At 36.8% G+C, this 25,617-nt stretch overlaps 5 protein-coding genes across 5 annotated transcripts; 3 read left to right on the forward strand and 2 right to left on the reverse strand.

The window, feature by feature from the left end:
* The first annotated feature begins 1,882 nt into the window (after positions 1-1,882).
* EV154DRAFT_519674 (uncharacterized protein) lies at positions 1,883-4,192 on the forward strand. Its single transcript, XM_051602754.1, has one exon. The coding sequence runs from the start codon at positions 1,992-1,994 to the stop codon at positions 4,128-4,130; it is 2,139 nt and encodes a 712-aa protein (XP_051454279.1). The 5' UTR covers positions 1,883-1,991; the 3' UTR covers positions 4,131-4,192.
* Positions 4,193-5,904: 1,712 nt separating this feature from the next.
* EV154DRAFT_387521 (Metallo-peptidase family M12-domain-containing protein) lies at positions 5,905-8,220 on the reverse strand (the record flags this gene model as incomplete). Its single annotated transcript, XM_051595060.1, has 7 exons — positions 5,905-6,382; positions 6,477-6,618; positions 6,692-6,889; positions 6,964-7,072; positions 7,135-7,502; positions 7,559-7,897; positions 7,950-8,220. Coding segments are annotated over 7 exons (1,905 nt in total), but the record flags the coding sequence as incomplete, so codon positions are not given.
* Positions 8,221-9,424: 1,204 nt separating this feature from the next.
* Positions 9,425-13,680, forward strand: EV154DRAFT_545190 (armadillo-type protein). The gene is made up of 12 exons (XM_051604640.1): positions 9,425-9,812; positions 9,872-10,026; positions 10,092-10,197; positions 10,258-10,353; positions 10,415-10,530; positions 10,598-11,092; positions 11,152-11,655; positions 11,716-11,789; positions 11,860-12,205; positions 12,269-12,760; positions 12,817-13,335; positions 13,400-13,680. Exons 1-12 carry the CDS (start codon positions 9,485-9,487, stop codon positions 13,547-13,549), a joined length of 3,381 nt encoding a protein of 1,126 aa, XP_051454281.1. The 5' UTR covers positions 9,425-9,484; the 3' UTR covers positions 13,550-13,680.
* Positions 13,681-17,801: 4,121 nt separating this feature from the next.
* On the forward strand, positions 17,802-18,908 carry EV154DRAFT_567068 (thioredoxin-like protein; the record flags this gene model as incomplete). The annotated part of the gene is made up of 3 exons (XM_051605993.1): positions 17,802-17,828; positions 17,898-18,106; positions 18,173-18,908. 3 exons carry the CDS (start codon positions 17,802-17,804, stop codon positions 18,906-18,908), a joined length of 972 nt encoding a protein of 323 aa, XP_051454282.1.
* A 174-nt stretch (positions 18,909-19,082) lies between these two features.
* Positions 19,083-22,279, reverse strand: EV154DRAFT_605303 (uncharacterized protein; the record flags this gene model as incomplete). The annotated part of the gene is made up of 7 exons (XM_051607462.1): positions 22,087-22,279; positions 21,780-22,026; positions 21,691-21,718; positions 21,455-21,637; positions 21,079-21,389; positions 20,879-21,022; positions 19,083-20,816 (listed from the first exon to the last, which is right to left on the reverse strand). The coding sequence occupies exons 1-7, from the start codon at positions 22,224-22,226 to the stop codon at positions 19,083-19,085; spliced, it is 2,787 nt and encodes a 928-aa protein (XP_051454283.1). The 5' UTR covers positions 22,227-22,279.
* Between the last annotated feature and the right edge of the window lie 3,338 nt (positions 22,280-25,617).

A 25,617-nucleotide genomic window follows, 5' to 3' on the forward strand; every position in this document is an offset into this window, starting at 1 on the left:
ACATGTAAATTTAGATCATTCGCAAATGATCAACGTAATTTATATTTGTCACAAGCTGCCACATGTATAAAGAACAAAAAAGGGCACAATTTAAAAAATAAGCGTTAAACAAGTGTCTATATCCGTCTTTTTTTATTATTGAATTTGACAGCAAAGCCCCCTTTTTTGTTATATCTATTTTTCTCTCGGCCTATAATCTTCAAATAGGGAATGTACGCTCTTTTTCTAAAAAAAAAAAACGGATGACAAAAACGATCAAAGATAGAGCTTAGATCAGCAAAAAGTAACAATAAGAGTATTATTTTTTTTTTTGGTACAACGGGGAACCATTATCAGGCGACGGATCTGATGAATTAAAAAAAAAGAGCGGAAGAGCTTACCCCAGTTGTCAAGCTTTACTCTCTTGTTTTTTAATGGTTGCTAATTGTCATGAAAGATATTCCTCGTCTCTATAGTCTGAGCGTGAATTTAAAAATGATGTTTTATTGTGTTTGTATGTGTGTGTGTGTGTGGGGGGGGGGATAAGGCGTAAATTAGTGTGGGATGAATGGGAGCCACTTCTTTCACACGCAATTAAAAAAGGCTGTAAATGGCATTATTATTATTAGCGGCATACATGGTTGTACGACATACGCCTTTTTTTTTTTACATAGCAACTGTTGCTATATGATACGTTTTCCAAGGGGATCATTGTTGTGTAGTCAAGGTTCCCACCCCCTGATTTTCGTTGCTGTTGGGATACGATGAGTAGGGTAGGCAATCGGCATAGTTAGATTAACTTTTTTTTTTAAAGAGTGATTTAGAAAAAGCACGAGTAGGGCGCGCGATAGGGACGGGGGATGCGTATCACCTTCAATATAAACTGTTTTCCCTTACTTTTTTTTTTTTTTTTTACCACACATGTATACACTGGATATATACAGTAAAACAAAAGTTCACGTTAGACCTACAAAAAAAAAATGGCAAGATTTTTTAATAATCCCAATCCGGGAGAGAATAATAATAATAAAAAAAAGCAAAATTCGTCGTCATCCGGCTTTGCATTTTCGTAATACTAGTCATGGCTAAAAGAGAATGACGATTGGCTGTAGAAAAAAAAAAAGATTATCATGACAGAAAAGGTAATTCCCAGATCTTTTTTTTTTTTTTATACAAACATTTGGTTTACTAGACCCCCAAATAAATGACACGGTAATCATGTCATGCCTTCCCTCTTTTTTTTCTAATTATTCTGTGAAATAAGAATACAAAGGTTTTTTTTTTTCTTAGTGTTGCATGAACATACCATTGCTTTTCTATATAAAGTGTGTGTTGTGTGCCTCGGACCTTTTTTTTTGTAAACATGCACAGACAGCAAAAAAAAAAAAATATAAATAACCTAATTTTTTTTTCTCACGTATTTCTCACGAAGCCTAAAATAGAAGGTAATTTGGCTTGAAGAATGGAGCGTGATCCAAGTTCGCTGCTGTTTATCATCCCTAAAAGGGGACACCCAGAGTCACACGCTCTCTTTTTTTTTTTTCCTATTTCCTGTCAAATAGGAGACAATCATTCATCTTTTTTTTTTTTTTTTACAAAAACGAATAAGATATCGCTGCCTTATCATTGCCTCTTTAGGGCTTTTTTTTTTTTTTTTTTACTTTCTTGTTTTTCTATTTTTCATTTTTCTGACTGTGCGTTGTGGTTAGAAAGGATGGTTTTGTGATTCTATGTGTCTGTGTTGAAATATGTAATGAAATGTAAACCCTGGGAACATTAGAGTGGGAAAAGAGTGTTTAAAACAAGATAAATAGCACGTGATAAGATCTTTTTTTTTTTAATAAAAAATCTTATCAATTTAAGGTTTCTACCTTTACTTAATTGGTAAACAATTTTTTTTTTTTTTTGTTATATCTCTCTCAAAAAAAAGAAACTCCTTCGTTTTCTAAAAAAACTTGTTTTTTCTTTTTTTTTTTACATTTTATTTTCTTCTTCTTCAAAATCTTCTAAAAATGGAACGTCAAAAATCTCGCATCATTAGTGAACAAGTGTTTGGAAGTAGTCGTAAAATTCAATTCATTGGACTTTGTGATGAGGATGTTAGACCGATGAGTTCCTTATTAGACGCTATTGATCAAGCACATCCTCCCATCCGTCCCGATTATAAAGAAACCAGCTCTACACAACAAACCATGTCGATTGAATCTTTACTTGACTCTGAATCCTCTACTTCATCACAGTATCAACATCATCGTCAATCTCAGTCTGCCAGTACACACGAAGTCAGTATCGCTTCTCTTTTAACTTCTGATAACACTCATAAAAGACGATGGGAAGAATCAAATTCGAATAAGCCTTCGAAACGATCTTTGTCAAATAATGGAAAATCAATGATCGACTCTAATCATACCAAGAAATCAACCCCAGTATCATTATCATCATCTGCTTCAGCTACTACTTCTTCAGCTGCTGCTCCCAACGGACAAGATAACAGTACAGAAAGACACAAGACAATCATCACCTGTCTTCATGCCTCTGTTGCACAAAAATCCTATGGTTCAGAAAAACGTTTTCTCTGTCCTCCTCCCATCGTACACATCAAATCACCCTTCAATTCTTCTATTACGCCTGAACAACGCGCTGAAAAGTTACAGCTCTCCATGTCAGTTATTTGTGAAAATGGCGATCGTATTTTGGAACAGCGTAGTATGTTGGATGAGAATCAATCAGGCAGCTTTAAATATCTTCATGTTACGGGTACTGCCAAAGCCAAACAGTTTAATCTCAAGGTCGATTTATTACCCAATATTCAACATCATACCACTTCTCCACCTTCTTCTCCTAATAATAATAATAATCAAGAAGAACCAGTGGAGGCTTTACCCTTGGCTACATTTATATCCAAGCCAATCTCCATCATTTCAAAACCTTCTAAAAAGACAGCAAAGACAAGAAATATTTCTACCTGTATTTTAGCTAACTCACCCGTCTCTTTATTCAATCGTATTAATTCGCAAACAGTCCGTACCAAATATATGACTTCCAGTAATAATATGTTGTGTGCTAAAAATACCACTTGGTCTCCATTTGATATCATCATTGTCAACCAACCCAAAGCACCTCAACCTCATAAAACACATCGTCAACAAATGACAACCACCATCAGCGGTCGATTCACATCACGTATCCAATTAGCTCATCCACCTCCACCACCCACTCAACCTTCCCCTAGTCCTCCCCATGCTGTCAGTTCAAAGACACCTGTCCATGTGACTTATGGCACCGAAATCATCTTGCGAGATTCTCAAACTGGTGTATCATCGCCCTCATTAATTATTCGTAAAGTGGATAAAGGTCGTATTGCGCAATGTGCGTATGGTCCTGTGAGTCAGATGCAAAAGATTGCTTTACAATTAGCTTCAACAATTGATTCGCAACCGATTTATCTCTCAGCAGCAGGCTCACTGACAGATAACGCAGTACATAGTAATAACGAAACAAGTTCCACAAGCAGTAATACATGGCTTGATTATTCTCCCTCCAGACTGGTTCAACCCGAGAAAATGACATTGGAACTAAGTTATGAAGAAGTAGATGATTATCTCTGTTGGACGATTGTGGGTATTGCTAAATTTGAATACGACTATTATGAAAATCAAAATTTAGAGGAGAATGGAGAGATTACAGAAGTAGCTGAATTCAAAGCGCCCTCTATTGTGGAAGATGTGACACCACCTCCTTCACCACCCAGACATATTACACCGTTTCCCATCTTGAGTCATATTGAATACAAGACAGAAGAACATAGACTGGATGTGATTGGACAGCATTTGATTCAGGCAGCACCTGTGCCTAGATTGTTGGACCTTTGGTTAGGTACGCATGGACCGTTAGTGACTCGTATATCGCAACCACCTCAACCACATACACCTCATCAGACGCATTGGTCAGTACAATTGCCTCCAACACAGGATCTGATTGTAGCCAATCATGATTTATTGGTGACACAAGCGGATGGTAGAAGAACGTTAGAATTAGCCTTGTTGTTAGTGAGACAAGATGGTTTGGTCTATCATACAGGGAAAGCACTTTCATGTGATGTGTTGTATGATGCTGGTCGTTGGGCTGTGGTGCCTGCCTCCTCTACATAAAAAATACATATATATATTCTATGTTGTTGTAAATAAAAGCCCTTAACTATTAGTATTATTAATTATTTTCCGTGGGAAAGTTGAATGGGAGTGGCTCAAATCCAAATGAATCATAACGAGTAAACAATTTTGATTGGCTTTGGAACAATGGGCTGGGAAAGAAAAAGGAAGGATCATTTTTGGGAAAGGGGAGTAACCCTCCAATGGATTGTTGGCTAACTTTCCCGCGCCTTTTTTTTTTTTTTTCATAAAGGGAACCCTTGTTTTTTCTTATTGATTCAACCCGTTGGATTCCGATTGTAAAACATAAAAATAAGTGGTGTTCCCAAATATTTATATGTAGCACTTTTCATAGCACACAAAAAGTGCTTATCAAATAAAAGATCACACCTCTGCTTACAATATCACAATTTTTTTTTTTTTTTTTTTTTTTTTGAATGTTGAAATTTGTGTATATAGAATGTTGGCAACCCTGGGAATTATCCTAGAAACAAAACTAATTTTTTTTTTTTTGCCCTGCCTAAATAGTCAACCGTTACCCTTTATTCGCCCTTTAACTTTTTTAAGAACGTGTGATACGATTCACCCTTTTTTTTTTTTTTATTTTCTGGAGATGAAAGTTGATGAACTCAATGTTTGTTTGCAAAGAAAAAATCGGATTTGTTGTGCTACACTTATCACTATTGTAGCTAGGAGGGAGGTGCACATAACAAAAAGTTTAACTAGCTGTTGTACACCTTCAGAAAAAAAAAAAAAAGACGATCAGCCCCCTTTTTTTTTTATGGCGGCACCAGACGGAGTATAAAACACAAAATAGGTAACCACACATGGAATAGATGTTGGACATCATCGTTTTTAAACGGGAACATTTAAAGTTACAGACGAGCGTACAAAGATGAATACAGAAAGTATCAAGGTGTATATTTCGAAGGCGATAATTACACGAAAATAGATGCATCAAGATATTGTTTTGTTTGCACATTGGAGAACTACAGCAACTGCAGCACTTGTTTCCATTGCAATAAACAACAATCTACCAAGTTCATGTGGGGAAAAAATGATTGGGATTCATTCAGAAATACAATCAAAGGGAACATGTCACATAATGTTCCAAGTTAACAAGATCCGATTATAAATCGCATTTTTTTAATCATCGCAGCATACATCTCGTTGGATATTATCTTAATGACAGCTGTTAGTGATAAGCTTGTTACTTTTCGCTTGAACCATCTGGTACGGTTGTATTACAAAAGAGAATTGCTGTTAAATCCTATTTACTCTCCATCACTTCATAATCCCCATTCATGTAAATATAACGGTCTCCTTCTTCCCTCGTTAGTTACGACATTGAAATCAGCTGGAGCCCCCGCCCCCCTTGCAAAAATAGATGGTTTTATTTTAGTTATGAAGTAAACCCAAACGATTTCCCTCGTCTGTGTGTGCCCAAACTATTCAAGGACTCATTATTTGTGGGTAAGAAAGGGTTTCCACCTGCGCCGCCTCTCCGACTATTATTACTTCCACTATGATTACTGTTATGCTCACCTAGTGAAATAGTGTCTAATTCAATGTTTTCATTCGTCGTAGTGACCACAGGGGTAACATTTTCATTCGTATTCGGAAAAGGCACGATATGTGAATCTCTTCTGGTCTTGGGTGGTGTCAGATCGTCCTTTGTATAGCTTATAAGCGATGATGGTCTTGAATCTTTATCCTTCTCTGCTAATAAAATCTTTCGCTTGTATCTTCTTCGGAAATACCATGTACCCCAGCCAATGATTAAGAGTATACCGATGCTACCAAAGAGATACACGGGTATGGCAATGGCCTTGTTTTTCGCAGTCCATGCCTTGATTGTGTTGAGTGCACCTGTCCCCTTACAACTTCCCTTCTCACAAAATCCTGCTAATCCACATTCAGTGCCGTCCAAAAACATACCGCTAAGCATCAAACAATTTCTCGCGTCCTTGGGATCCGTGCAGCTGATCAAACATGAATCTTGTTGAAACGAGCATTGTTCACTTATGTTTTGCCTTAAACCTCTGGCCATGCATTGCTGATCCCTCGAAGTGCATATACCTGAGGCACATTTCATGGTGCCATTCGCACATGAAGCGCCATCTTTATCATGAATATCGATAGGACACGAACTATTACTTCCTGTGCAAAATTCCGCTGAATCACATTCCGACACGGCAGGTCTACAGATCGTATCGGGTGGTGCTATTGCACAATTTAAACAGCATTGGTTGCTATAATCACTAATAGGTAAATGTAAATATATATTAGACTTTACTACAAATTACAAAAAAGATGGATGGATCGCCTATGGATGATCCGACTCACTCGCATACTGCATTCGGTTTTAATTTACAAGTTTTGGCAAAACAGCAAGGACTATCTGTCAATCCAGGATCGCACTCTTCTCCCGGCTCTAGAATCCCGTTTCCACAAAGTGAAAAAGTACCACCCGTTCTCAAATCAGGCGCTAATAAAAAGATGGTAATTTTTTTTTTTAACAATCCAGAAGAGTTTAAAAATGTAATGTCATCCAAACTTACTGTTTAGGCAGTAACCAATGTTTGGAAATGTATTACAAACATCTGATATTGAGCACGGACTAAAATCATTGGTTGTCACATTACTGGTAGGATTCATTAAATAAGTATCGCCTGCACTACATACAGTTTCACTAAGAGGACAACACCCACATTCTCCATTACATGGACACATGTGCGATGTACAATCATGGATAGCACCTTTTTTTTTTAATATGTATATATGGCTGTAAGAATATATTTTGTCACATTAAAAAAAAATATGTAAGCGTTACCAAATCCATGTCCAATTTCATGCGCTACTACTTTCCACTCGTCTCTTGTGATGGAGGATACACCTGTTCCTGAAACCCATTCATAGGAACCATCATCTACAATTAAACACTTTTTTAATCAATCTATATACATTAAAAGATGTAAATCGTACCTTCTATTTGTTGAGATACTTGGGTTTCACATAACTGACTTAACCAAGCAATCCCCACTTTAACACCTGTTGAACATTTGGTCATCAAGTGCCAGAGAGCAGCACCATCATCGCCCTTTTTTCCGCGCCAAAGGCTAAAATCACTGAGGCGATCATTGATTGTGTAATAATTGGAACATGCTTGATTCCAAACAAGAGAAGATTTGGGTTTGATGGGGCATTCAGGCACAGATATTTGTAAGTAAATGAGGCCCAAAGACACATTAAAGGTCTTTTCGTATACAGCAGAGGCAACGTTCCAATCATTGATCATTTGAAGTTTTGCATACCTCACACTTCCATAAGACAATACGTACGAGCAATCCGCTGCAGCACCCATATAAGCGACTGTCATTATAAAGTGTTAATTCATCATATCCTAAAAAAAATACAACGATGCTTACTTTTTCGTGCGGTAGGACAACCAGCGGTGGATGTAATGGGTGCAGGTGTGACATCAAGTACAGTTCGTTTTTCCCATAAATTGGAAAATGTAGAGTCAGTGACATTACTCAAGGGAGCCGCATGTGAACCGGTCATTCTCCTGTTATAAGCGAGTTCCTCCATGGCACATGTGATATCTATGGATGGATGTTTATCTCTTTTTTCTAAAACATCAACTTGTTGATCCGAATCTCTATAGATTACCATCTCGCCACCTGTATTGGGATCATCATGCCGCTTGGAGATATGGTAATTAGGCGTGGTTTTAATATGGTATATATCTGAATCCACAGTAAATGCTCCTTCAAAGACTGGATAGGAGCTAAAAGGGTAGAATAAAAAGGTCATTACTATTTAGACTTTTAATGTCGAGGGTTAAAACGTACTCTAGATCGTGCCTCATAATAATTCGTGCCCATTGATGTGTGACATTGTTCACATGGCCTTTATAGACAAGGTGATCATGCGGTCGTAAAAGCTGAGTATCGTTGGTCGAGCCGTTTGTGTTGAACACGGTGAGTTGTGCACTTGGGTGAAATAAGTCCACGTTGGGTATTAAAGCAAGTGATATCCACTTGTCAAAGGCTGAAAATTCTAGCAAAAAGCTGTCGTCATGAGTCAATAAGGAACGCTTCTTTCCTAAAATCGTAATCACGGGATTCTCTATTGTTTCTACTTTTTGTAATCGAGAAGGTTGTATCGAGCTTGCTAAAGGAACCCCCCACACACACAATAAAAAAAAATGAGTTGTTTGTAGCACTTTTTTTTTTGTTTCGAAATATACCAAATACTTGATCAAGAGGCAAGATTATAAACAAAGTTGTCCATAACAAAATTAGAAACATTCAAGCAGTTTGTAAGTGATTTTGTTAGAGATTTATAAAATATATTGGCATGGCCATAAATAATATTAAAAAGAGAAGAATTATCGATTCGTCTCAGAAAACTCATTTGTGGTGTGTGTTTAAAAAGGAGGGGGGTCTCACACCTCAAGAAAATTGTTACAAAAAAGGAAAGGATTTTTTAAAAAAAAATCATCAAATCTTCCACAGAGCCAACAATAATATAAAGTGCCAAGCTATATGGAGCTATCACAGTAACGGACTGAAACGTACTAGGTATATACGTGTCTGTTGGAAGCCGCAAAAGGTCATTTCTACCGAGCGTGGCTTTCTCTTTTTCTTTATAAAGCTGACATTTAAACCAGTTTAATTATCATTCAGACACTTTATCAGCAAGAACAATAATCGGCTCAATAATCTCATTGTCTTTAAGCAGAGCCAGACCTTCTGGTTAATCATTTTTTCTATTATTATCCTTATATGGTCCTTTCAAAGACTTGATCATAATTACCTCAAAGACGATGACGGGACAAAAGACTTTGCTTTGTCAAACACGTGGCTGCTGTACGGAGTATAGAAACAGCTGTCGGATTGTGACTAAATCGATCAAGCGTGGCATGAATAGAACCCAATATAAATGTTGTCACTGTTTACGCGCGTATATTAGTAATCAATCTGCATTTGATATGGTCGAATGTGTTGCAATCACTGTTCTTAACCTGTTTTTTATGACAGCAGTTGCCATATGACACGTGTTATGACGACACTCTTAGGTGTAAGAAGTATATTTATCTCGCAGCACATATTCAAAACAATCAAAGCATCTTCAAAGTCTGCGAACAAAAGTCATCCCCTCACCTATAAATCAGTCATTAGGAGCAGTCAGAAAGAAGAATAGGCTTTTGTGACTTTGGCGAGAGAAAAAAGTGATTGCGATCAGCTCCGCATAAATACGCTTTATAAAATAGCAAGGCCGACTAGTTTTTTTTTTTATTATTATTCCTTCCTCTTCACCAACCTCCAAGATTTTTTTTAGCAGTCAGAATGTCACAAGGAGACGAAAGAACGGCTTACTTCGCGTCTTTATGTGAAGAATTGTATAACCCCAAGTCACCAGAAGAACGTAATCAAGTACAGAAAATTCTTGAACATTCGTTTCCTACCTTTACAGAATCCAATGGTTTACCTCCACCCGGCATGGAGAATCAGCCGTCGTTTGCCATTAATTCCCCAACAGATACCGCCTCAGCTCTTCGTGTTTTGCTAGAGTCTTCACCAAGTCCCTACGTCCAAACATTTGCATTGTCCAGACTAAAGCAATTAGTACAAGCTCAATTTGCTCTGTTTAGCCAGGAATCTAAAATTGGATTGCGTAAGATTGTCATTTTCACCCAGTTTTATTGAATTGTGCCTTAACGCTGCTTATTCTAGGCTCCTTTCTTTTGGAGTACGCGTTTATGCATCCTGATTTGATGCCTTTTATTATTACACAATTGGCGGGCGTTTTAGCAGCAATTACTTTATTAGGCTGGGCCGACGTGGAGCAATATAAAGATGTCCATAAAGACATTTTACAATTTATCCAAGTAAAAAAAAAAAAAAAAAAAAAAAAAAAATTGCATAACTGTAGCACATCTAATTTAATTTATAGGCTTCCGTCGATCATCGTATTGTAGGTCTTCAAATACTGTCCATCATGGTGCAGGACATCAATCCACCTAGTTTTGCAAGAAGTGCATCAAAGTTTAGAAAAGCAGGTAAGAAGATGATTCTCAACTCGTTAAATGCAAGATGTTAATGTTTCTTGTTTTTTTTAGCTGGTGAATTCCGTGATAACCAGTTACTAGATGTATGCGAAACTGGATTCAACACGTTGGAAGAATTAGTGCAACACGGGATTGTTTTCACTAGTCGTACGTTACCATTCTTTCTTTTTATCTGACTGAACCACTAAATTTTACATCCCACCAATAGCAAACCAAGAACAGCGATTACAGGAAGCGACTTTGAACTTGTTGGTAAAGTGTTTATCTTATGACTTTAACGGAACGAGCGTCGATGAATCCGGAGAAGATATCGGAATTATTCAGGTAGAAATGGGATGAAGTCATTTTTTTTATATATATTCTCATGCTAATGTATCATCGAATGGACTAGATCCCCGGATCTTGGAGAGCTTTATTTGAAAAACCCGAATTTTTAAACGTATTCTTTAAAGCATATGCCGAATTTCCTCCACCTCATTCATCCAAAGTCATGGAGTGTATGGTTCTGATTGCATCTGTTCGTAAAACATTGTTTAATGATGGAGAAGAACGCTCCAAGTTTGTTGTCAAGGTGATGCACGGTATCCGAGAAATCATTTTGACGTCACAGGGGTTAAATGATACAGACAACTATAATGAATTCTGCAGACTCCTGTACCGTTTCCGTGCCACCGTTCCTTTGAATGAAATGGTCGAAAAGCCTGGATATTTGGATTGGATTGAATTGATTGCCGATTTCTCCCTCAAGGCATTCCAATCATGGAAATTTGCACCCAATACAAGTATGTATGTCTTGGGCTTTTGGGCACGTATTGTTCAAAGTATGACCTATTATCAGCAATTGGGTGAAGCCGCAGTTGAGAAATTGGGAAACATTACCATTGAGGTATAATATATTTGCATATATACGTCTCTGTATTGCATGAACTTACAATTTTTTTTTAGTTGACTCGTTCTTACATTTCCACGTCTATTGACTCAGTCCCTGTTCGTATTGATGAAGGATTAGATGATCCTTTAGAGAATGAAGAATCCATCATTGAGACCCTCAATATGCTTGGTCAGATTGCTCATTGTAAATACGAAGCCTCCAGTACCGCTCTGCTCAACTTATTTGATCCCATTACTATCGAATATCAGAATTTGATTACACAAGCTAGTACGCCGGAGAGTTTCAGAGAAGCTTTGGAAATCATTGAAACGAAATTTGCTTGGCTTGTTTATATTATGGCGTCATTTGTTGGCAACCGATCGGCCTTTTTAAATTCAGAGGATTTGGATAGAATTGATAGTGAAATTACCACCAAAGTACTTCAACTCATGGATGTTCAGCAGTCTTTGCAAAATCAGCACGGCACTACATTTATGAATGAAAAGCTTGATTTGGCATTCATTTATTTCTTCCAGCAATTTAAAAAGTCTTACATGAGCGAATCCAATGGTAGAGATGTAAGTGCACATTTTCGGGAAATATAAATGACATACGGGATGATAACAAGGATTTGTTAGATTTATTCCAAGTTATCAACCGTGTTTGGTATCAGCGATCAAGTTCTCATGTTGGATGTAATCATGCGTAAAATGTAAGGGATTCATGGCAGCTTTTTTGTTTTGTTTTGTTCAAACTTTAAATTGTCTAACTTGTTTCGTTAGTGTTTCCAACCTGCAATATTGGGCCAATAATGAACAACTCATTCGCCGCACTTTGGAGCTTTTCAATGAATTAGCCACCGGTTACGGTGCATCGAAGAATCTTCGCAAGATTGAAACGACTCGATTAATTCTTCAAAATCATATGGCAAGTCAATTTGCATTCTGTCAAAACGAAAAGCAAAGCGAAAACAGAATATTGTACTTTCAAGTTCTCTGTAAACTTTTGTTTGCAGACGATAATGTGGATGAAAGAACCTTTTACGAATTTATGAAACCCTTTGATATGCGTATTAGTAATTTAGGTCCGTTAGATAGCGTAGAGGCGTTTAGACAAGAAACTACTAGAGTAAGTTTCCCTTCTTTTTTTTTTAGCACGGTTATTTGATGAAACTAAATTTATCCAAAATAGCGGGCCTTGCGTGATGTTTTTGTAGACTTGTGTGGATTTATCTCTCCTATGCAAACACGTCGTCATTTTGTATTATTTTTTGATTGGTTTTATTCCGAATATTCATCCATCCTCTTGCGTGCTGTCGAAGCTTGGTCGCCCGATCCCATTGTCAACTCTTTACTCACGTTTTACTCGGAGTTTGTACATAATAAGAGTCAAAGACTTGGGTTTGAGGTTTCTTCTGCCAATGGTATCTTAATGTTTAGAGATGCCAGTCAAATCGTTTGCTCATTTGGTCATCAAATTCTCAAGCAGCAAATTGTAGACGACAACCAAAAGTACGAGTATAAGTACAAGGGAATTTCCCAATGCTTCAGTATCATGTCAAAATGTTTAGGTGGCCGATACATCAATTTTGGTGTTCTTTGGTTGTACCAAGATAAAGCCATCAATGAAGCACTTGATATGATTATTCAACTCATGCTTGATATCCCTATTGATGATCTCCTGGCAAGTATTATTTTTCTTTTCTTCGAAGCATACTCTTGTTCTAATGTTTTTTATAGAGCTTTCCCAAATTGTCATTATCATTTTTCCACTTGTTAGACGAATTATCTCGTGAACAGCTCATGGCTATGCCTAGTATTTCTCCTGATGCGTTCTTGTACCTTATGCAAGCTTGTGAGCAAGGTGTCGAATCTAGTGATAGCTTGATTCGTGCCCATGCATGTTCATCCATCTATAACATTTGTAGTTACGTAATCAAGGAGACAGAAAAGGCAGAAAGAGAAGCTAGTTCCAGCTCAAGTGATCAACTGTCCCGAAGAAGATCTTCTGTTGTTTCTCCTTCTAACCAAATTTCGGGTACTCATTGGATCATGAGCTATTTCCGCCAATATCAACAGACATTACCTACTCTGTTATCAACTGTGTTTGGTTTGGTTTTGTTTGATGATAATAGCGATCAATGGTCTTTATCTCGACCATTGTACGCATTGATGATACTTCAAAGAGAATATGCCATCAAATATACAAGTGCTGTCATTGATCAACAGCTCCCCGAAAGAAGACCATTTGTTACTACCGTAAGTTTTTTTTTCTTTAAGAAAAGGGTGGGCGGATGAGAATGCTTATATAAATTATTTTTAGTCGTTGAACAATTTATTGGATGGCGTCGGATGGACATTGTCACCAAAGGACAGAGAAAGGTTCACTCAGAATGTATCGTCATTTAGAAGATTGTTGAATTTAAACAGCGTGGCACTTGTACCTCTTGCCACCCCTCCTGCTTACTACTAAAACTATCAGCAGCAACACCAACCAAAAGCATACACAAAATAAAGTCATTAGAAAATAAGTAAACACAATTTTTTTTTAATTGTTTCGCAAGGATTGGTTTTATTTCCCTAACATAAACACAAAGTGAAGAGAAGCTTGTTATAGCGATGGTTAACATTATGGTATAATTTAAAGAACTTATTCATTTGTGTGGGTTATTGTTTGAGCTTATGAAGCAATGACAGTAATTGATCAAGTTATGTATGTAGATGTAAAAAAAAAAAAAAAAAAAAAAAAAAAAAGAATGCAGTGTATATCATTCGTACATCTATGTGCATTTATTGGTAAAGTGAAACAGACAAATAGGTGAAAACCCCGTTTTCTTTGACGAAAAAATATTTGTTTTTGAAAGAACAAAAGAAACTTACGAGTTTCTCGGAATATACAGCAGTCTAGTCAAAAGAAGTGTCTCTTACAAGTTTCATCAAAATGAAATCCCTCATAATCGACCTAAATAGTCATCCCCCTTCCCCTGCCCGCACAGACGCACACATACACTTCAAACATCACAAGATGATTGATCATTTTGGACCATGGCAGTGATAAAAAGCAATGGTCTTATGAGCGGTCATTATCTTACGAGTAGTGTAAGCCTGACAATGGGCATTTAGAGTATTATTTATTCTCTATAATTTATGCCTTTCAATTTTTAGATTTCACCAACTTTTTTTTTTATCGATATATGGGCTCAAGTTTTTCAAAGACCAAGTCATGGCGTAAAATCAACACTGCCAAATCAGCCAAGTATGATAGGGTTAATTATTGCACCAGTGCTGCCAAAGCAGTCCTTGAAGATGATGCGATCCTTACCACAATCCAAGCTGAAAGGAAAGTTAGAGTTGCTAACACATATAAAGAAACGCGCAGTGCCGATAGAATAACTAAAGCTAGTATCTCTCGCCGCAGCAGCGTCTCAGAAGATAGTATTGAAAGCAGTTCATCAAGTTATATCGTTGGACGTGAGTTTAATTAAAACAGGTGAATCGGCTTTTGGGTATTAATATTTTAGTAGATATTGCTGGTGTTCCTATTCGAATTCAGAAGTAAACATCGCAAACATTTAATATTATTCTTTTATCTCATGTCTTAACTTAGACTTATGTTCCAATTCACCCCTTTCCATTTATAAATATGCTTATTTCTTTAGATAAACCTCCTTAAAAAAAATAAAATCTTGTTGATATAATAAAAGTTGGGCCAATCTCTAGCACAGATCAGGACATAGTCGACAGTATATATGTATGTCTCGGGCCAGTCGTGTAAACAATATCAAAGCGTGTAGCCCAAAGTAACTAAGAAAAAAGTACAAAAGAACTCTTTTTTTATAAAAAAACACATTCTGTATAGATAACACATATTTTATAAAACAATGTACATAATAGCTTGGTGGTAACAAAATCCGTCACCTCATAAAAGCCCAGCGGTAACAGAACAAAAGCAAAAGAGGTAAAAGAGTCCGTTACGACAATGGGGACGACAGAAATAAGAACGATGGAAAACCAAATATTTTTTATTCATTTTTCGGCATGAAAGTAGGCTGCTTTTGCACTATCCATCTTGGTATACTTTTTAAATTGATCTTTTTCTTTTGCAAGTTCGAAGCATTTGTTCCAATCCATATCTTTATCTTTCTCTTCGCGGTAAAAGTCAACGAATTGTCATTCGAAAAATGTCAAAACAGCATTTTTTTGTTTTTTTTTTTGTTTTTTGGAATCAACCGAAAAATCAATCAGGATGATTCAATTGTTTATTTAATCAGAAGATCGTGTGAACGAGTTTTATTTGTAAACTGATAAACAAGAGCTGGCTTATGCTACGATGATTTAATTGTCTATTTAATCATCCATATGTTTGAGCCTTCACATACTTGAAAACAGGAGTATCCATAGACGCAAAAAAAAACAGGCGCATAAAAAAGTACGTAGAAAATAAAAGAGAAACAAATTACGCAAAACGTAAAAGTCCGTAGAAAAAATAAAGACGTATGTGTAGACATTCTCAGGTGTTCCAGCCTCAGAATACCTATATGAGCGATGCCCACTCCTTTTAAAACCAGCTTCATCCAAGGATACACATTCGTTCATAAAGTCAATGTTCTGGCTAACCCAATATGTTGCTGTATCTCGTTTTTTCGGTAACAGTTTCATTCGTGTAGGCTAGTCAACACTTCTTCGTTATGTGATTATCCACTGATCTGAGGGTGATCTGTATATCTCTATTCTTTTAACAGGTGGTCTATAACATCTTTAACTGCTAATGTTGGCTCATTATTCAGCAGCTCAAAGATGAATACAGTATATTCGTCTTTGAGTATTTTGGATCATCCCTTTCATCCTTTGATTGCGATAGAATCAAGGAGCCCCTTTTCAGCTATTTCGCTTGTCATTTGATTGCACTGCTTAACTTTACAAATAGCTGTTGACTTGGAGAGCCTAACCTTTCTACCGGCTTCACTGATAGACATATTCTCAAACTCTTGCAACAAATTGATCAAACTGACTACATTTGCTTTGTTCTTGGTAATGTATGCTTCCATTTACTTTTTCACTACATCAAGAATGGGTTCCTTGGAGTAAGGTTTAGTCTTCCTCTCAGCTTGTTTTTGTGCTGCATTTACTGCTGCAATTTCTTCCCAGTCCATATATGATTGTATCATCACAAGTACTGTCTCACTGTCAAAATTTTATTCTTCGTTTATGTTAAGCAATATGAGAAACTTCAAGCAGAGAAAAAGAAGAGAGAATTTAGCCCATCACCATTACATTTCTGTATTGGTGACCCATTTTCGATTACAAAAATGATTTCGCGAAAGAATATTGTTAAATTTTATCTTTTGTTGCTAACAGCACAGCGCTTATATTATTAAGCACCCACATAAAGAACTACGTCATAATTAGCCCTATTGACAATCCTCCAACAAGACATTGCCATTGTCTATAATATGGATGTGGTCAGACTAAATAATTAAACAACAAAACGCGATGGCTATAAAAGCAGTATAATATTTTTATTCAGACAGAAATATTATCTTATTACACCTTTACTTAAAAAGATATGAACACTAACGCGCACGGTCAGAAGCCTTCCAAATCTAGTATTTCAGAGGAGCAAGCAGCTAACAGAGCTGCCAGAGTTGAAGCTGCAGCCGAAGCTGCGAAAAAAGATGCGGCTTCTAGAAATCAAGAAGCCTCTAAGGGTGGATTTCCACGCCAGGGTAGATAAATGTAAGAAGTATAAATAACTGGGTTAGATGTATCATACTTATAGCCAAACCATCTTTTGATCAAAAAGTTGTTAGTTCCTAATAACGTTTCCAGTCGACGGCCCTTTCTCTTGGAATAATGGTGTTTTATTTTGGTATTAATTTCCAAATACTATAAATAAAATGTATATTCATTCAAAAAAAGATAAAAATATATTTAAAATTGTCAATTAGTTCAATGCGATTGATAATTGGTTTGCATTTGACTGGCTGTAGTTAAGACTGTATACCAGGTCTAAATCACAGAAGCTTTTGTTCTAATGACAGTGACGGTCATTTTAAGCCCATTGTATAAGTAGTGATTAATCCCTCACCCATTATACTCTTTGTATAGCTGTCTATATACACCTGCACAAATAACCCATAGTTAAACAATATCTGCACCCAAACTGTTTCGGCATAATCACTCGTTTGATCACTGCAAAACGAGCAAAAAGCTGTGCGCAATGAAATTCCCGGTTATGTTACACAATCATCTCCATCCAGTATGATGATAACCTATCTCAAAGCGATTTGTATGGTGACTCTCTATTTAGTTAAAATAAACTGAATAAGTATGTCATATCCAAATGATTGTCTAACAAATACTACTGCCATGAGTATGACAGACAAAAAACAAAAGGTCCGACGGTAGTTTACTAATTGTAAAGCTCAAAGTTTGAGGAGGTAACATAAATACAATGATGGCTCTTGTCATAAACAGACTTGCGAAAATTTACAAATGTTAAACCAGGTAAAACAAACGTGCATGACTGCTCAAATTAAAACTTGCATATTCATTACAAATCGTGTGAAACTTTTTTGGTAAATGCTCGGATTTGTTTGAAGTCCTCTAATTCATGCTTGCGTAATTTGCCTTTTTTAAGTTCTTCGTTTGAAAGGCAGCGTTATAAATTCAAATCGATCGTCCAAATAATCTGGTCGTATCATCTCTTTTCCTCTCTCCCAAACATGTCAGACATTCAAGATATTATTTTGGTATAATTTAAAAAAGAAAAAAAGTGTGTACATTGCGGTAATTAACTTTTCGAAAACGCCATTTCATAGCATTGGTATCCCCATTCCCCTTTTGCTCAAAAGGTCGCATGGGTATTGAATTACAAAAAGGTCGAATATAAGACCGTTTTGATCCCTATGCTCGAACCTCGTCAAAAGCGTAGACCTCTGGACGGTGGCTACAGAAAGACCCCTATTTTGCAAATCGGTAACCACGTTTACTGCGATTCCAAAGCGATTTTCCTTGCTCTTGAAAAACTGTAAGCAAGTCCGGCATGCTTTTTTTTTTAAAAAAAAAAATATATATTCTAACGTTCTATTTATAGTTTCCCTGAACCTAGTTTATACCCTAAAATCAAGAACAGTAACGAATCATCCGAGGGTGCTGCTAGAGCTTTGACCATGTGGATGGATAACACACTTTTCAATAACATCGTGTCTCAGTTACCCGTAAAGGATTTGGATGATGCATTTTTGGCAGATCGTGAAGCTCTTGCAGGCCGTAAGCTTGATCGTAAGACTCTTGCTGGCGGTGCCCCCTTTATGAAGGCTACTCTCCAAGGTGAATTTGCTCTTGCCGAACAAACTCTTGGTTCCAAAAACTGGTTATTAGATACCGAGACTCCCTCTCTTGCTGATATTAGTTTGGCCATGTCCACCTTTTTTACTCTTAACCTTGCTGGAGAAAAATTCGTTCAAACCAATTTCAAATCTCTTTTCAACCATATGCAAAAGCTGTTGGGTACCGTGAGCTGGGATAGAACAGAGACAATGTCTGTTATTTCTGAGGAAGAAGCTATTGAGGTCTTAAAGCGTCACCAAGATACCGAAATCGAAGCCAACTTCAAGGTTCATTCATCTGTTCTCCCTATTGAATTAGGTCAACAAGTGTTTGTTACTCCTTTGGATACCGGTAAAATTCCTGTCCCAGGAACTTTAATCAGAAGTACTATTGATGAAACTGTCGTAGCTTACAAGGACGCCACTTATAACACCACTACACTTATTCATTTCCCTACTATCGGTTTTGTCGTCATTCCCAATCTTGGTGCCAAATATTAAAATTTAAAATAAATCTGTACTCTGTTGTCGAATTATGATGAATTATTTATTATATTATTACAGTTGTATTATGATTAAAATGAATTAGAATGTATGAAAAGTGATTTGGTTTTGGGTGTTTTTTCTCTCTCTTTACATTATGAATTACGGAAGTTCTAACCAAAAGATAGTAATTTAATCGGTTGAGCTACGTGTCTCTTCGTACATATTATTAAGCCACCAAAATCTTGCGGTTGCAGGTAACAGATTTAGCAGAGCTGACGATTCAGCACTTGAATTGCCAGGATCCAATGATGAAACATTTACACCTTTGATCATGTTGGGTACCAGATCTTTTGTAAAGAAATTATTGTTGAGTGATGCAATGCCAGTTGGGTATGTTAACTTAGTTCTCTTCATGCGTGGTGGAGGAGGTAAAGATGATAATGACTGTAATTGGGCTGCTTGTTCCATTGGAGATACTTCTCCTTTAGGCGCTGGTATAATAGTTGCAAGTGCGGTTGATCCTTCTTCTTGAAGATCGAGATTGTTTTCATCAAAAGACGATCTCGGGTTCTCCTCAATCAAATTGTTATTTTGTCCCGCTGTGTTTTGATACACCCGTTGATCTATAAGACAATTGGTAGGCGTTCTATGTCGATTGGTTTCGTCTCTGTATTTTTTGACGGCTACATCCGTAATATGGTATGCATAGCTACGATAGATAGGAAAAGGGACACATTTGATAGATTCTGTGAGTGTTGAGTTAATCGCAAATCGAGTTCCAGGTGTGGTGATGTGAGATTTAAAGATGATAAGTTGACATGGTCCAGGTCTTAAGGAGAAAGCAGGAATATCAATGATATCGCCATAAAGTTTTGCAGACGCCGCCAACGGTTTTCCATAACTTGACATGCCGATAAGTGATACGGCTGCAGCTTCTAAGGCTTCCATAAATTGTTCTGTCTTTACATCCGTATTTTTAACAATCGAAGTGCTTGATTCAGCTCCATAACTATAAAAATCACTATCATCATTGTTATACTTGATATTGATCAATGTATTTCCTGAGCCAACACTTTGATTTGGGGAAGTATCAGTATATAATGTGGTGGAACTTCTTCGTTGACGGTTGCGCGAATTTGTTGCAGTAATGGAACTAATGCTGGATAATGATTGCCCACTAAGACTAAGAATAGCTGATTTCTCTGCTCTCGAAAGTTCAGTGGTGCCGTTTTGGAGATTCAGTTGAACCATAGGAAATCGGTAACGGGTCTCCTTGTTGACAATAAGGTAAGGCATATCGTCATCTTCAATAAGACTGAATATACCCACAAAGACACCACCTCGCAGATCATTTTCGTGCTTTTCTCTTTGTTGGGCGGGAGATGTATAATATTCATGGCCAAGTGGCTTGACAGGCTTATACAATACGGATGCAGTTTCTGTCATTTGAAGCATATCCTTGAAATAATTTAACATGTAATCTGACGGCACTTTAAGTCTTTCGCCCATTGTTTTAGAAATAAAAATAGGTTCGGCGAATCGAAATCCGATCGACAAAAGATTAACTAAATCTTTGTTAGACTCGATTTTCTTGACCAAAAATATATGTCTATCTTCCGAATCTGAATCACGAACAGACAAGTTGCGAGTAATTACTAAAGCATTCGATACAGGGTTGTTGAAAATATCAATAACAGTTGCATCGCCTACTTGTGACATAACTGACTCTGGTCTACTAACTGGCTGTTTATTCTTCTTTTTCGAGAAAATGTTTTTCTTCGAAGTTAAATTCGTCAATAAAACAGATGATGTACTGGAGTCTCTTCGTGTTTCGCGTTTCTTTGAATCATTTGAGAATATACTTCTCGTGCGAATGGTGTTCGCAGTCAAAACAGAATCGAATAAATGACCCAGATCCGCGAGCTTGGTAAATCGAAGCTCAGTTACTAGTTGATTAGCTGCCCTTAAAAAGAAGTATCTGCCACGTTGTAAATATCGTCAGAGGATTGATAATTAAGATTTGCATCATAGACTTCGTCACTGCTGTTTCTCGATTTAGCCCATTGAATCGTGGTTTCAAACAATCGAGTGAAAAGTGGATGGCTTGTAGAGAAGGTTTCGTGCGTTTCCTAAATTAGTCTGTAAATATCTTTTGTAATGTAACACAAGAAATCATAAACTTTACGTCTTCTGGGATTTCATTTAAAATTTCTTTCATTGGAACAATACCATCGACACCGACTAGAATTCTTCCGTTGGTATCGAAAAAAACTGTATCCAAAATCAGTCTCTTTTGAGATTTATTTGACTGAAATAACGACGTGCTGTTTTGAATAGATGCTCTGGCGCCAATGATGAACAAAACTATACAAGTTGTTATGACAATACCGGCAATCATACCAATTAGTGCTGAAGTTCCCATTAAGGGTTTAGGTGGACCTGAGTCTGTAATTCCGGGATAATACAGTGTACCTAAAAGCGCTGTGTAATGCATTCCTAATGCAGCCACATGTTACCGATTAGCCAATAATAATTTTAAATTGATAGAAATGCATCCGTACCACAGGCAGCACCACCCAGTAACATTGCACAAGCAAGTCGTTTATACCATTGGTTCTCCCATTGTTCGCGTAGTTTAAAAAACACGAATAAGGCTACGTTGACTGCAAATACGGCAATAACAATAGCAGCGATCATTATTGAAAAGATGTTCTTTAAAATGAAAAAATTGACTGCCACTTGACCTGTTCTACAAATATTAGTAATTGATCGAAAATGCACCAAATATTCTACTAACCGAGATAATGCATGGAGACAATACCAAACTATGGTACAGAAATTCGTTAATATTATGTCAATAAAGCAGTAATCATCATTTTTTTTTACCCCAGCAACAGTTCCACTAGGAATGATTCTTCTCACTTTTGCTTCCTCTGTAATGCCGACAAATGCAAAAGCTAAAAACATGGCACCGATAGCAACGAATAAGCTAGCAAATGTGAATCCGGGAGCATATGTTAAATAATATTCTTTCCCCGTTGCCATTCTAATCGTCAGACTATTGTTGCCAATAAAGTGCATGGACCATATGCCCACACCGCCCATCGCAACAGCCGAAGCAAAAAGTAAAAACCTTAAAAATGATGTTAGTTTCTGTTGTTTTTTTCATCGAAAAACTGGGTTTCCGCCTCACCAATTATAGTATCCGCGAATGTGAGTTCTTCTTTGAAGCAGTTCCAATGCAGTCATTGATCCGATTACTGAAACGATATAACTGAGAGTGACGAAGCCGGCATCGTAATGTTGTGTTGCTGGTATCGTATTTAAATCCATGATAAATATTCAGGCTCTAATCACTGAATTTTTACCACTATGTCGGTTATTATATTACAAACAAAGGAAGAGCGAAAAAAAGTGACTTTTTCATCTTGACATTTAAAAATAAAAAAAATAAAAAATTAAAAAAAAAAAATTGATTTATCCCGCTGAAAGTATTTTGTACATTGTTACATTTTTCACTTTGTAGGCTATTGGGAACAGTACAGAACTTTAGTCCTAATTGGCACGGTGGATTTTTTTTTTTGTTGCAATTAATTTTTTGCTTTTTTCTCGTATGATTTGTATATATTAGGCACTTTTTTTTCTGGTACGAAGTTGAGACGGATAACTCTTTTTTAGGACAGACTGATTTTTAATTTGGAGGAAAGGATATACCTATGTCTAGTTTTCTAATGATACGTCTATCCGAGAAGGCCTTAACGTGTGTAACTCAACCAGGGCAATACTGAGTAGTAAGTGATACACAAGCTACAGAAAGTCGAGATATTAAAGTATTTGGTTTGACAAGTGGATTTTTCATGATATATCTCTTCATTTTTAGACTAGCGTGCTTTAATAGCGGAGTAAAGGATCATGATACCCACACTTGTTGATAGGATCCAGAATTAATTATCCCTAATCATAAAAATCCTTTTCTACCATGCCTGTCAGCTGTGTCGATTACGTTTTCCATGAAGTTATTATTATAAGCCGTGATTCTCTCTTTTTTTTTTTCTTTTCAGGTTCATTTACTTTCTTGTTCTGTTGTTAGCAGAGTTCTCATACTCTTGTTACAGCTTTTTTGCATACGCCTTTATTTTTTTTTTAAAAAAAATGACAGCTCTAAAGTAGGTAGTCCATCCAATGCTACTGAAGACATCCTGTTTGTTAGCGTAAATACATTTAGAACAAGCCTGACCTCTTATCAAGGAGGTGATAGGTATAGATAGAAATATGTTTACATAGATATATCCCGTATTTGTAGCTGGTGATGAATCACTAGAGCCTGTCGGAGAACATAAAGACAGATGCAGATGTTGTGTATATACCTTGTTTTTACCAAAGACGCCAGTATAAGTAAGTTTCACGAATTGCTATAGGAAAAAAGACCAGTTGTTGAGTAAAGGGACAAATTTAATTTAGTTTATTTCAAATGAGAAGAACAAAGCAGCAATGGGGACACTTTAGACCTAGCCTAACGTCCTTTGAGGCCTTGATTTATCGTGACCAGCCGTAAACAGAGAAGGTAACCATTACGCTTTATAGTTTCGAAGAGGGTCGTTAAGCATTGAAGATTACCCAACAATGCTACTTTTCAAGTGCCATCACAGTGAAGGACTTTGAAGAGAACTTATACACACTTCTCCAGCCTTGTCAACCTCGTTGGGAAGAGATATTGGTTGTATGTCAAAGCTTTGGAGAAAAAGTCTTCAATGCATAAAGCTAGTCATACGGTGTTTCCCTACATCATATTCAACTACGGTGTTAATTCAAATAACGTGTACTTCTAAAAAGAACTCTCATTAGTAGAAAAGCGGAAAGAAGTTACCCTTTCTCTAATACCCTTATCAAGTAGATTTCGAAAGGGGAGTATATATATTTTTACGATTAGGAAGCAGAAATTCGCTAGTTTTAAAGTGCAATATAACTTGGTTCAGGTCAAACGTCTTTAAGATACCGGTAGTGAAAGTTGTAATTTGAGAAAACCAGGCTTAGTACGAAAAGAAAAAGACCTTTTTTTTTTGTAATCAGAGCATGCCATAAAGCGAAAGAAAATTGTCTTCAAGTCCATGTTCACTAAACCCACGAATAAACTGAGGTCTATGTGTTTGATTGTAAAAAGGAAAAATTAGCTGGTGTTGGTGAGGCCCATTTAATGTGATCTACAAGTTGGCTTCATGGGCAAACAAGCAAATAAAGCAATAGGTCATTCGGGTTGCTCATAAATAAATCAGAATAAATTTAAGCCAATAGAAAGACTAGGATTTTCATGAAGTAAGCATTTGTTTCATTTTCATTATAATTGAAAAAAGGGTGGCCACTCCCCCTCACCCCCAAAAGGTCCCCTACTACCGGCCCTCCAGGCTCAAGGTCTGGTAGACTATGCAAACAAGTCGAAACTGGCCTAGTCCCGGTTGCTCACACTGCCTTCATATCAAAATGCCGACAACGCTTCGCAGACGCATGATTAGAAACGCTAACAAACTTCCCTTCAGGCGTGCAATAGAGTACGAAGAAAAAGAAAAAAGGACGAAGTCGACCTTTTTTCACAGTGGAAATTCATCATTGCAAACTCGCTCTGAGTTTTAACACTAAAAAAAGTTACGGACTGTGTGCTTACGCGCTCCCCCACACATTAAAAGTAAATTTCGCGCTGCATTTTTTATTTTTTTTATTTTTTTGTTCAGTCAAATCATAAAACTCCTAGTCGTCTTTTCTTAGCTTTTTTCTTAAAGGACTAACTCTATTCAAATACTTTTGTATCATCAACTCTTTATTTGTTCTATACGTGCCACTAAAACTAAGGAATCGTACAAATCAACGTGAATTACTATCGTATAGCAAAAGAACACAGCTTTTTAAAATTTGGGAAGTTGTTAAGTGGAACTCATCGGATGATTAGACTGCATTTGGACGATCGGGAAACAAACTCTCTCTGACTTTATTTACAACGTAAGAAGCGTAACCTCTCAATACAACGAGATATCAAGGAGGAATATGTTATCTTGGGATCAAAATTAAGTCATGTTAAGGAGAAGCTTTACTGCTTTTACCCATCTGTATACAACTCTCTTAATCAACGATAAAAGTCAAATAACTGTTTAGACACGGACAACGCTATACACCTTTCATTACCTAAGAAGGCTTGGATTGTACGAACAAAATATGACCAATTCTTCAGATAAGGAAATTGCCAGCAAAAAGAGAGATCCACAGATAGACGCTGAAATTCAAATACACAAAGGTTTCACAACTTTGGACATTTGAAGACATGTATGATTTAAAAGATGTAGTGACGATAATTGGGATGAAGGGTGTGGATTCGAACGCATAATTAGAATCTGTTCAAGATCAATATGATGAGGATTGAGTTGGAAAAAAACAGGACATATGCTCATCCAAAATGTATTCAAGAGGATTATACGGACCACTGGATGACATGAAATCGGGAATAATCGATTAACAATCATGTAAACTTAAAGTCGATTGCCACTTGAGAAGACAATACTACCCACGCACCTTTTTAAAAGTGGGATGATGATATGCGCTGCGGGAGATGACAATATTGGATATACAACCTAAACTGAGCTTTTCACTATGAGTATGAATGCGTTTAAACTGGATATGGCGGCAGTAATAACATCTCATCTTGATGAATCCTTTACTCTCTGCAGGGGCAAACATG

Source organism: Mucor mucedo, assembly GCF_025094135.1.
Source record: "Mucor mucedo strain NRRL 3635 chromosome Unknown EV154scaffold_97, whole genome shotgun sequence".
Taxonomy (NCBI): domain Eukaryota; kingdom Fungi; phylum Mucoromycota; class Mucoromycetes; order Mucorales; family Mucoraceae; genus Mucor; species Mucor mucedo.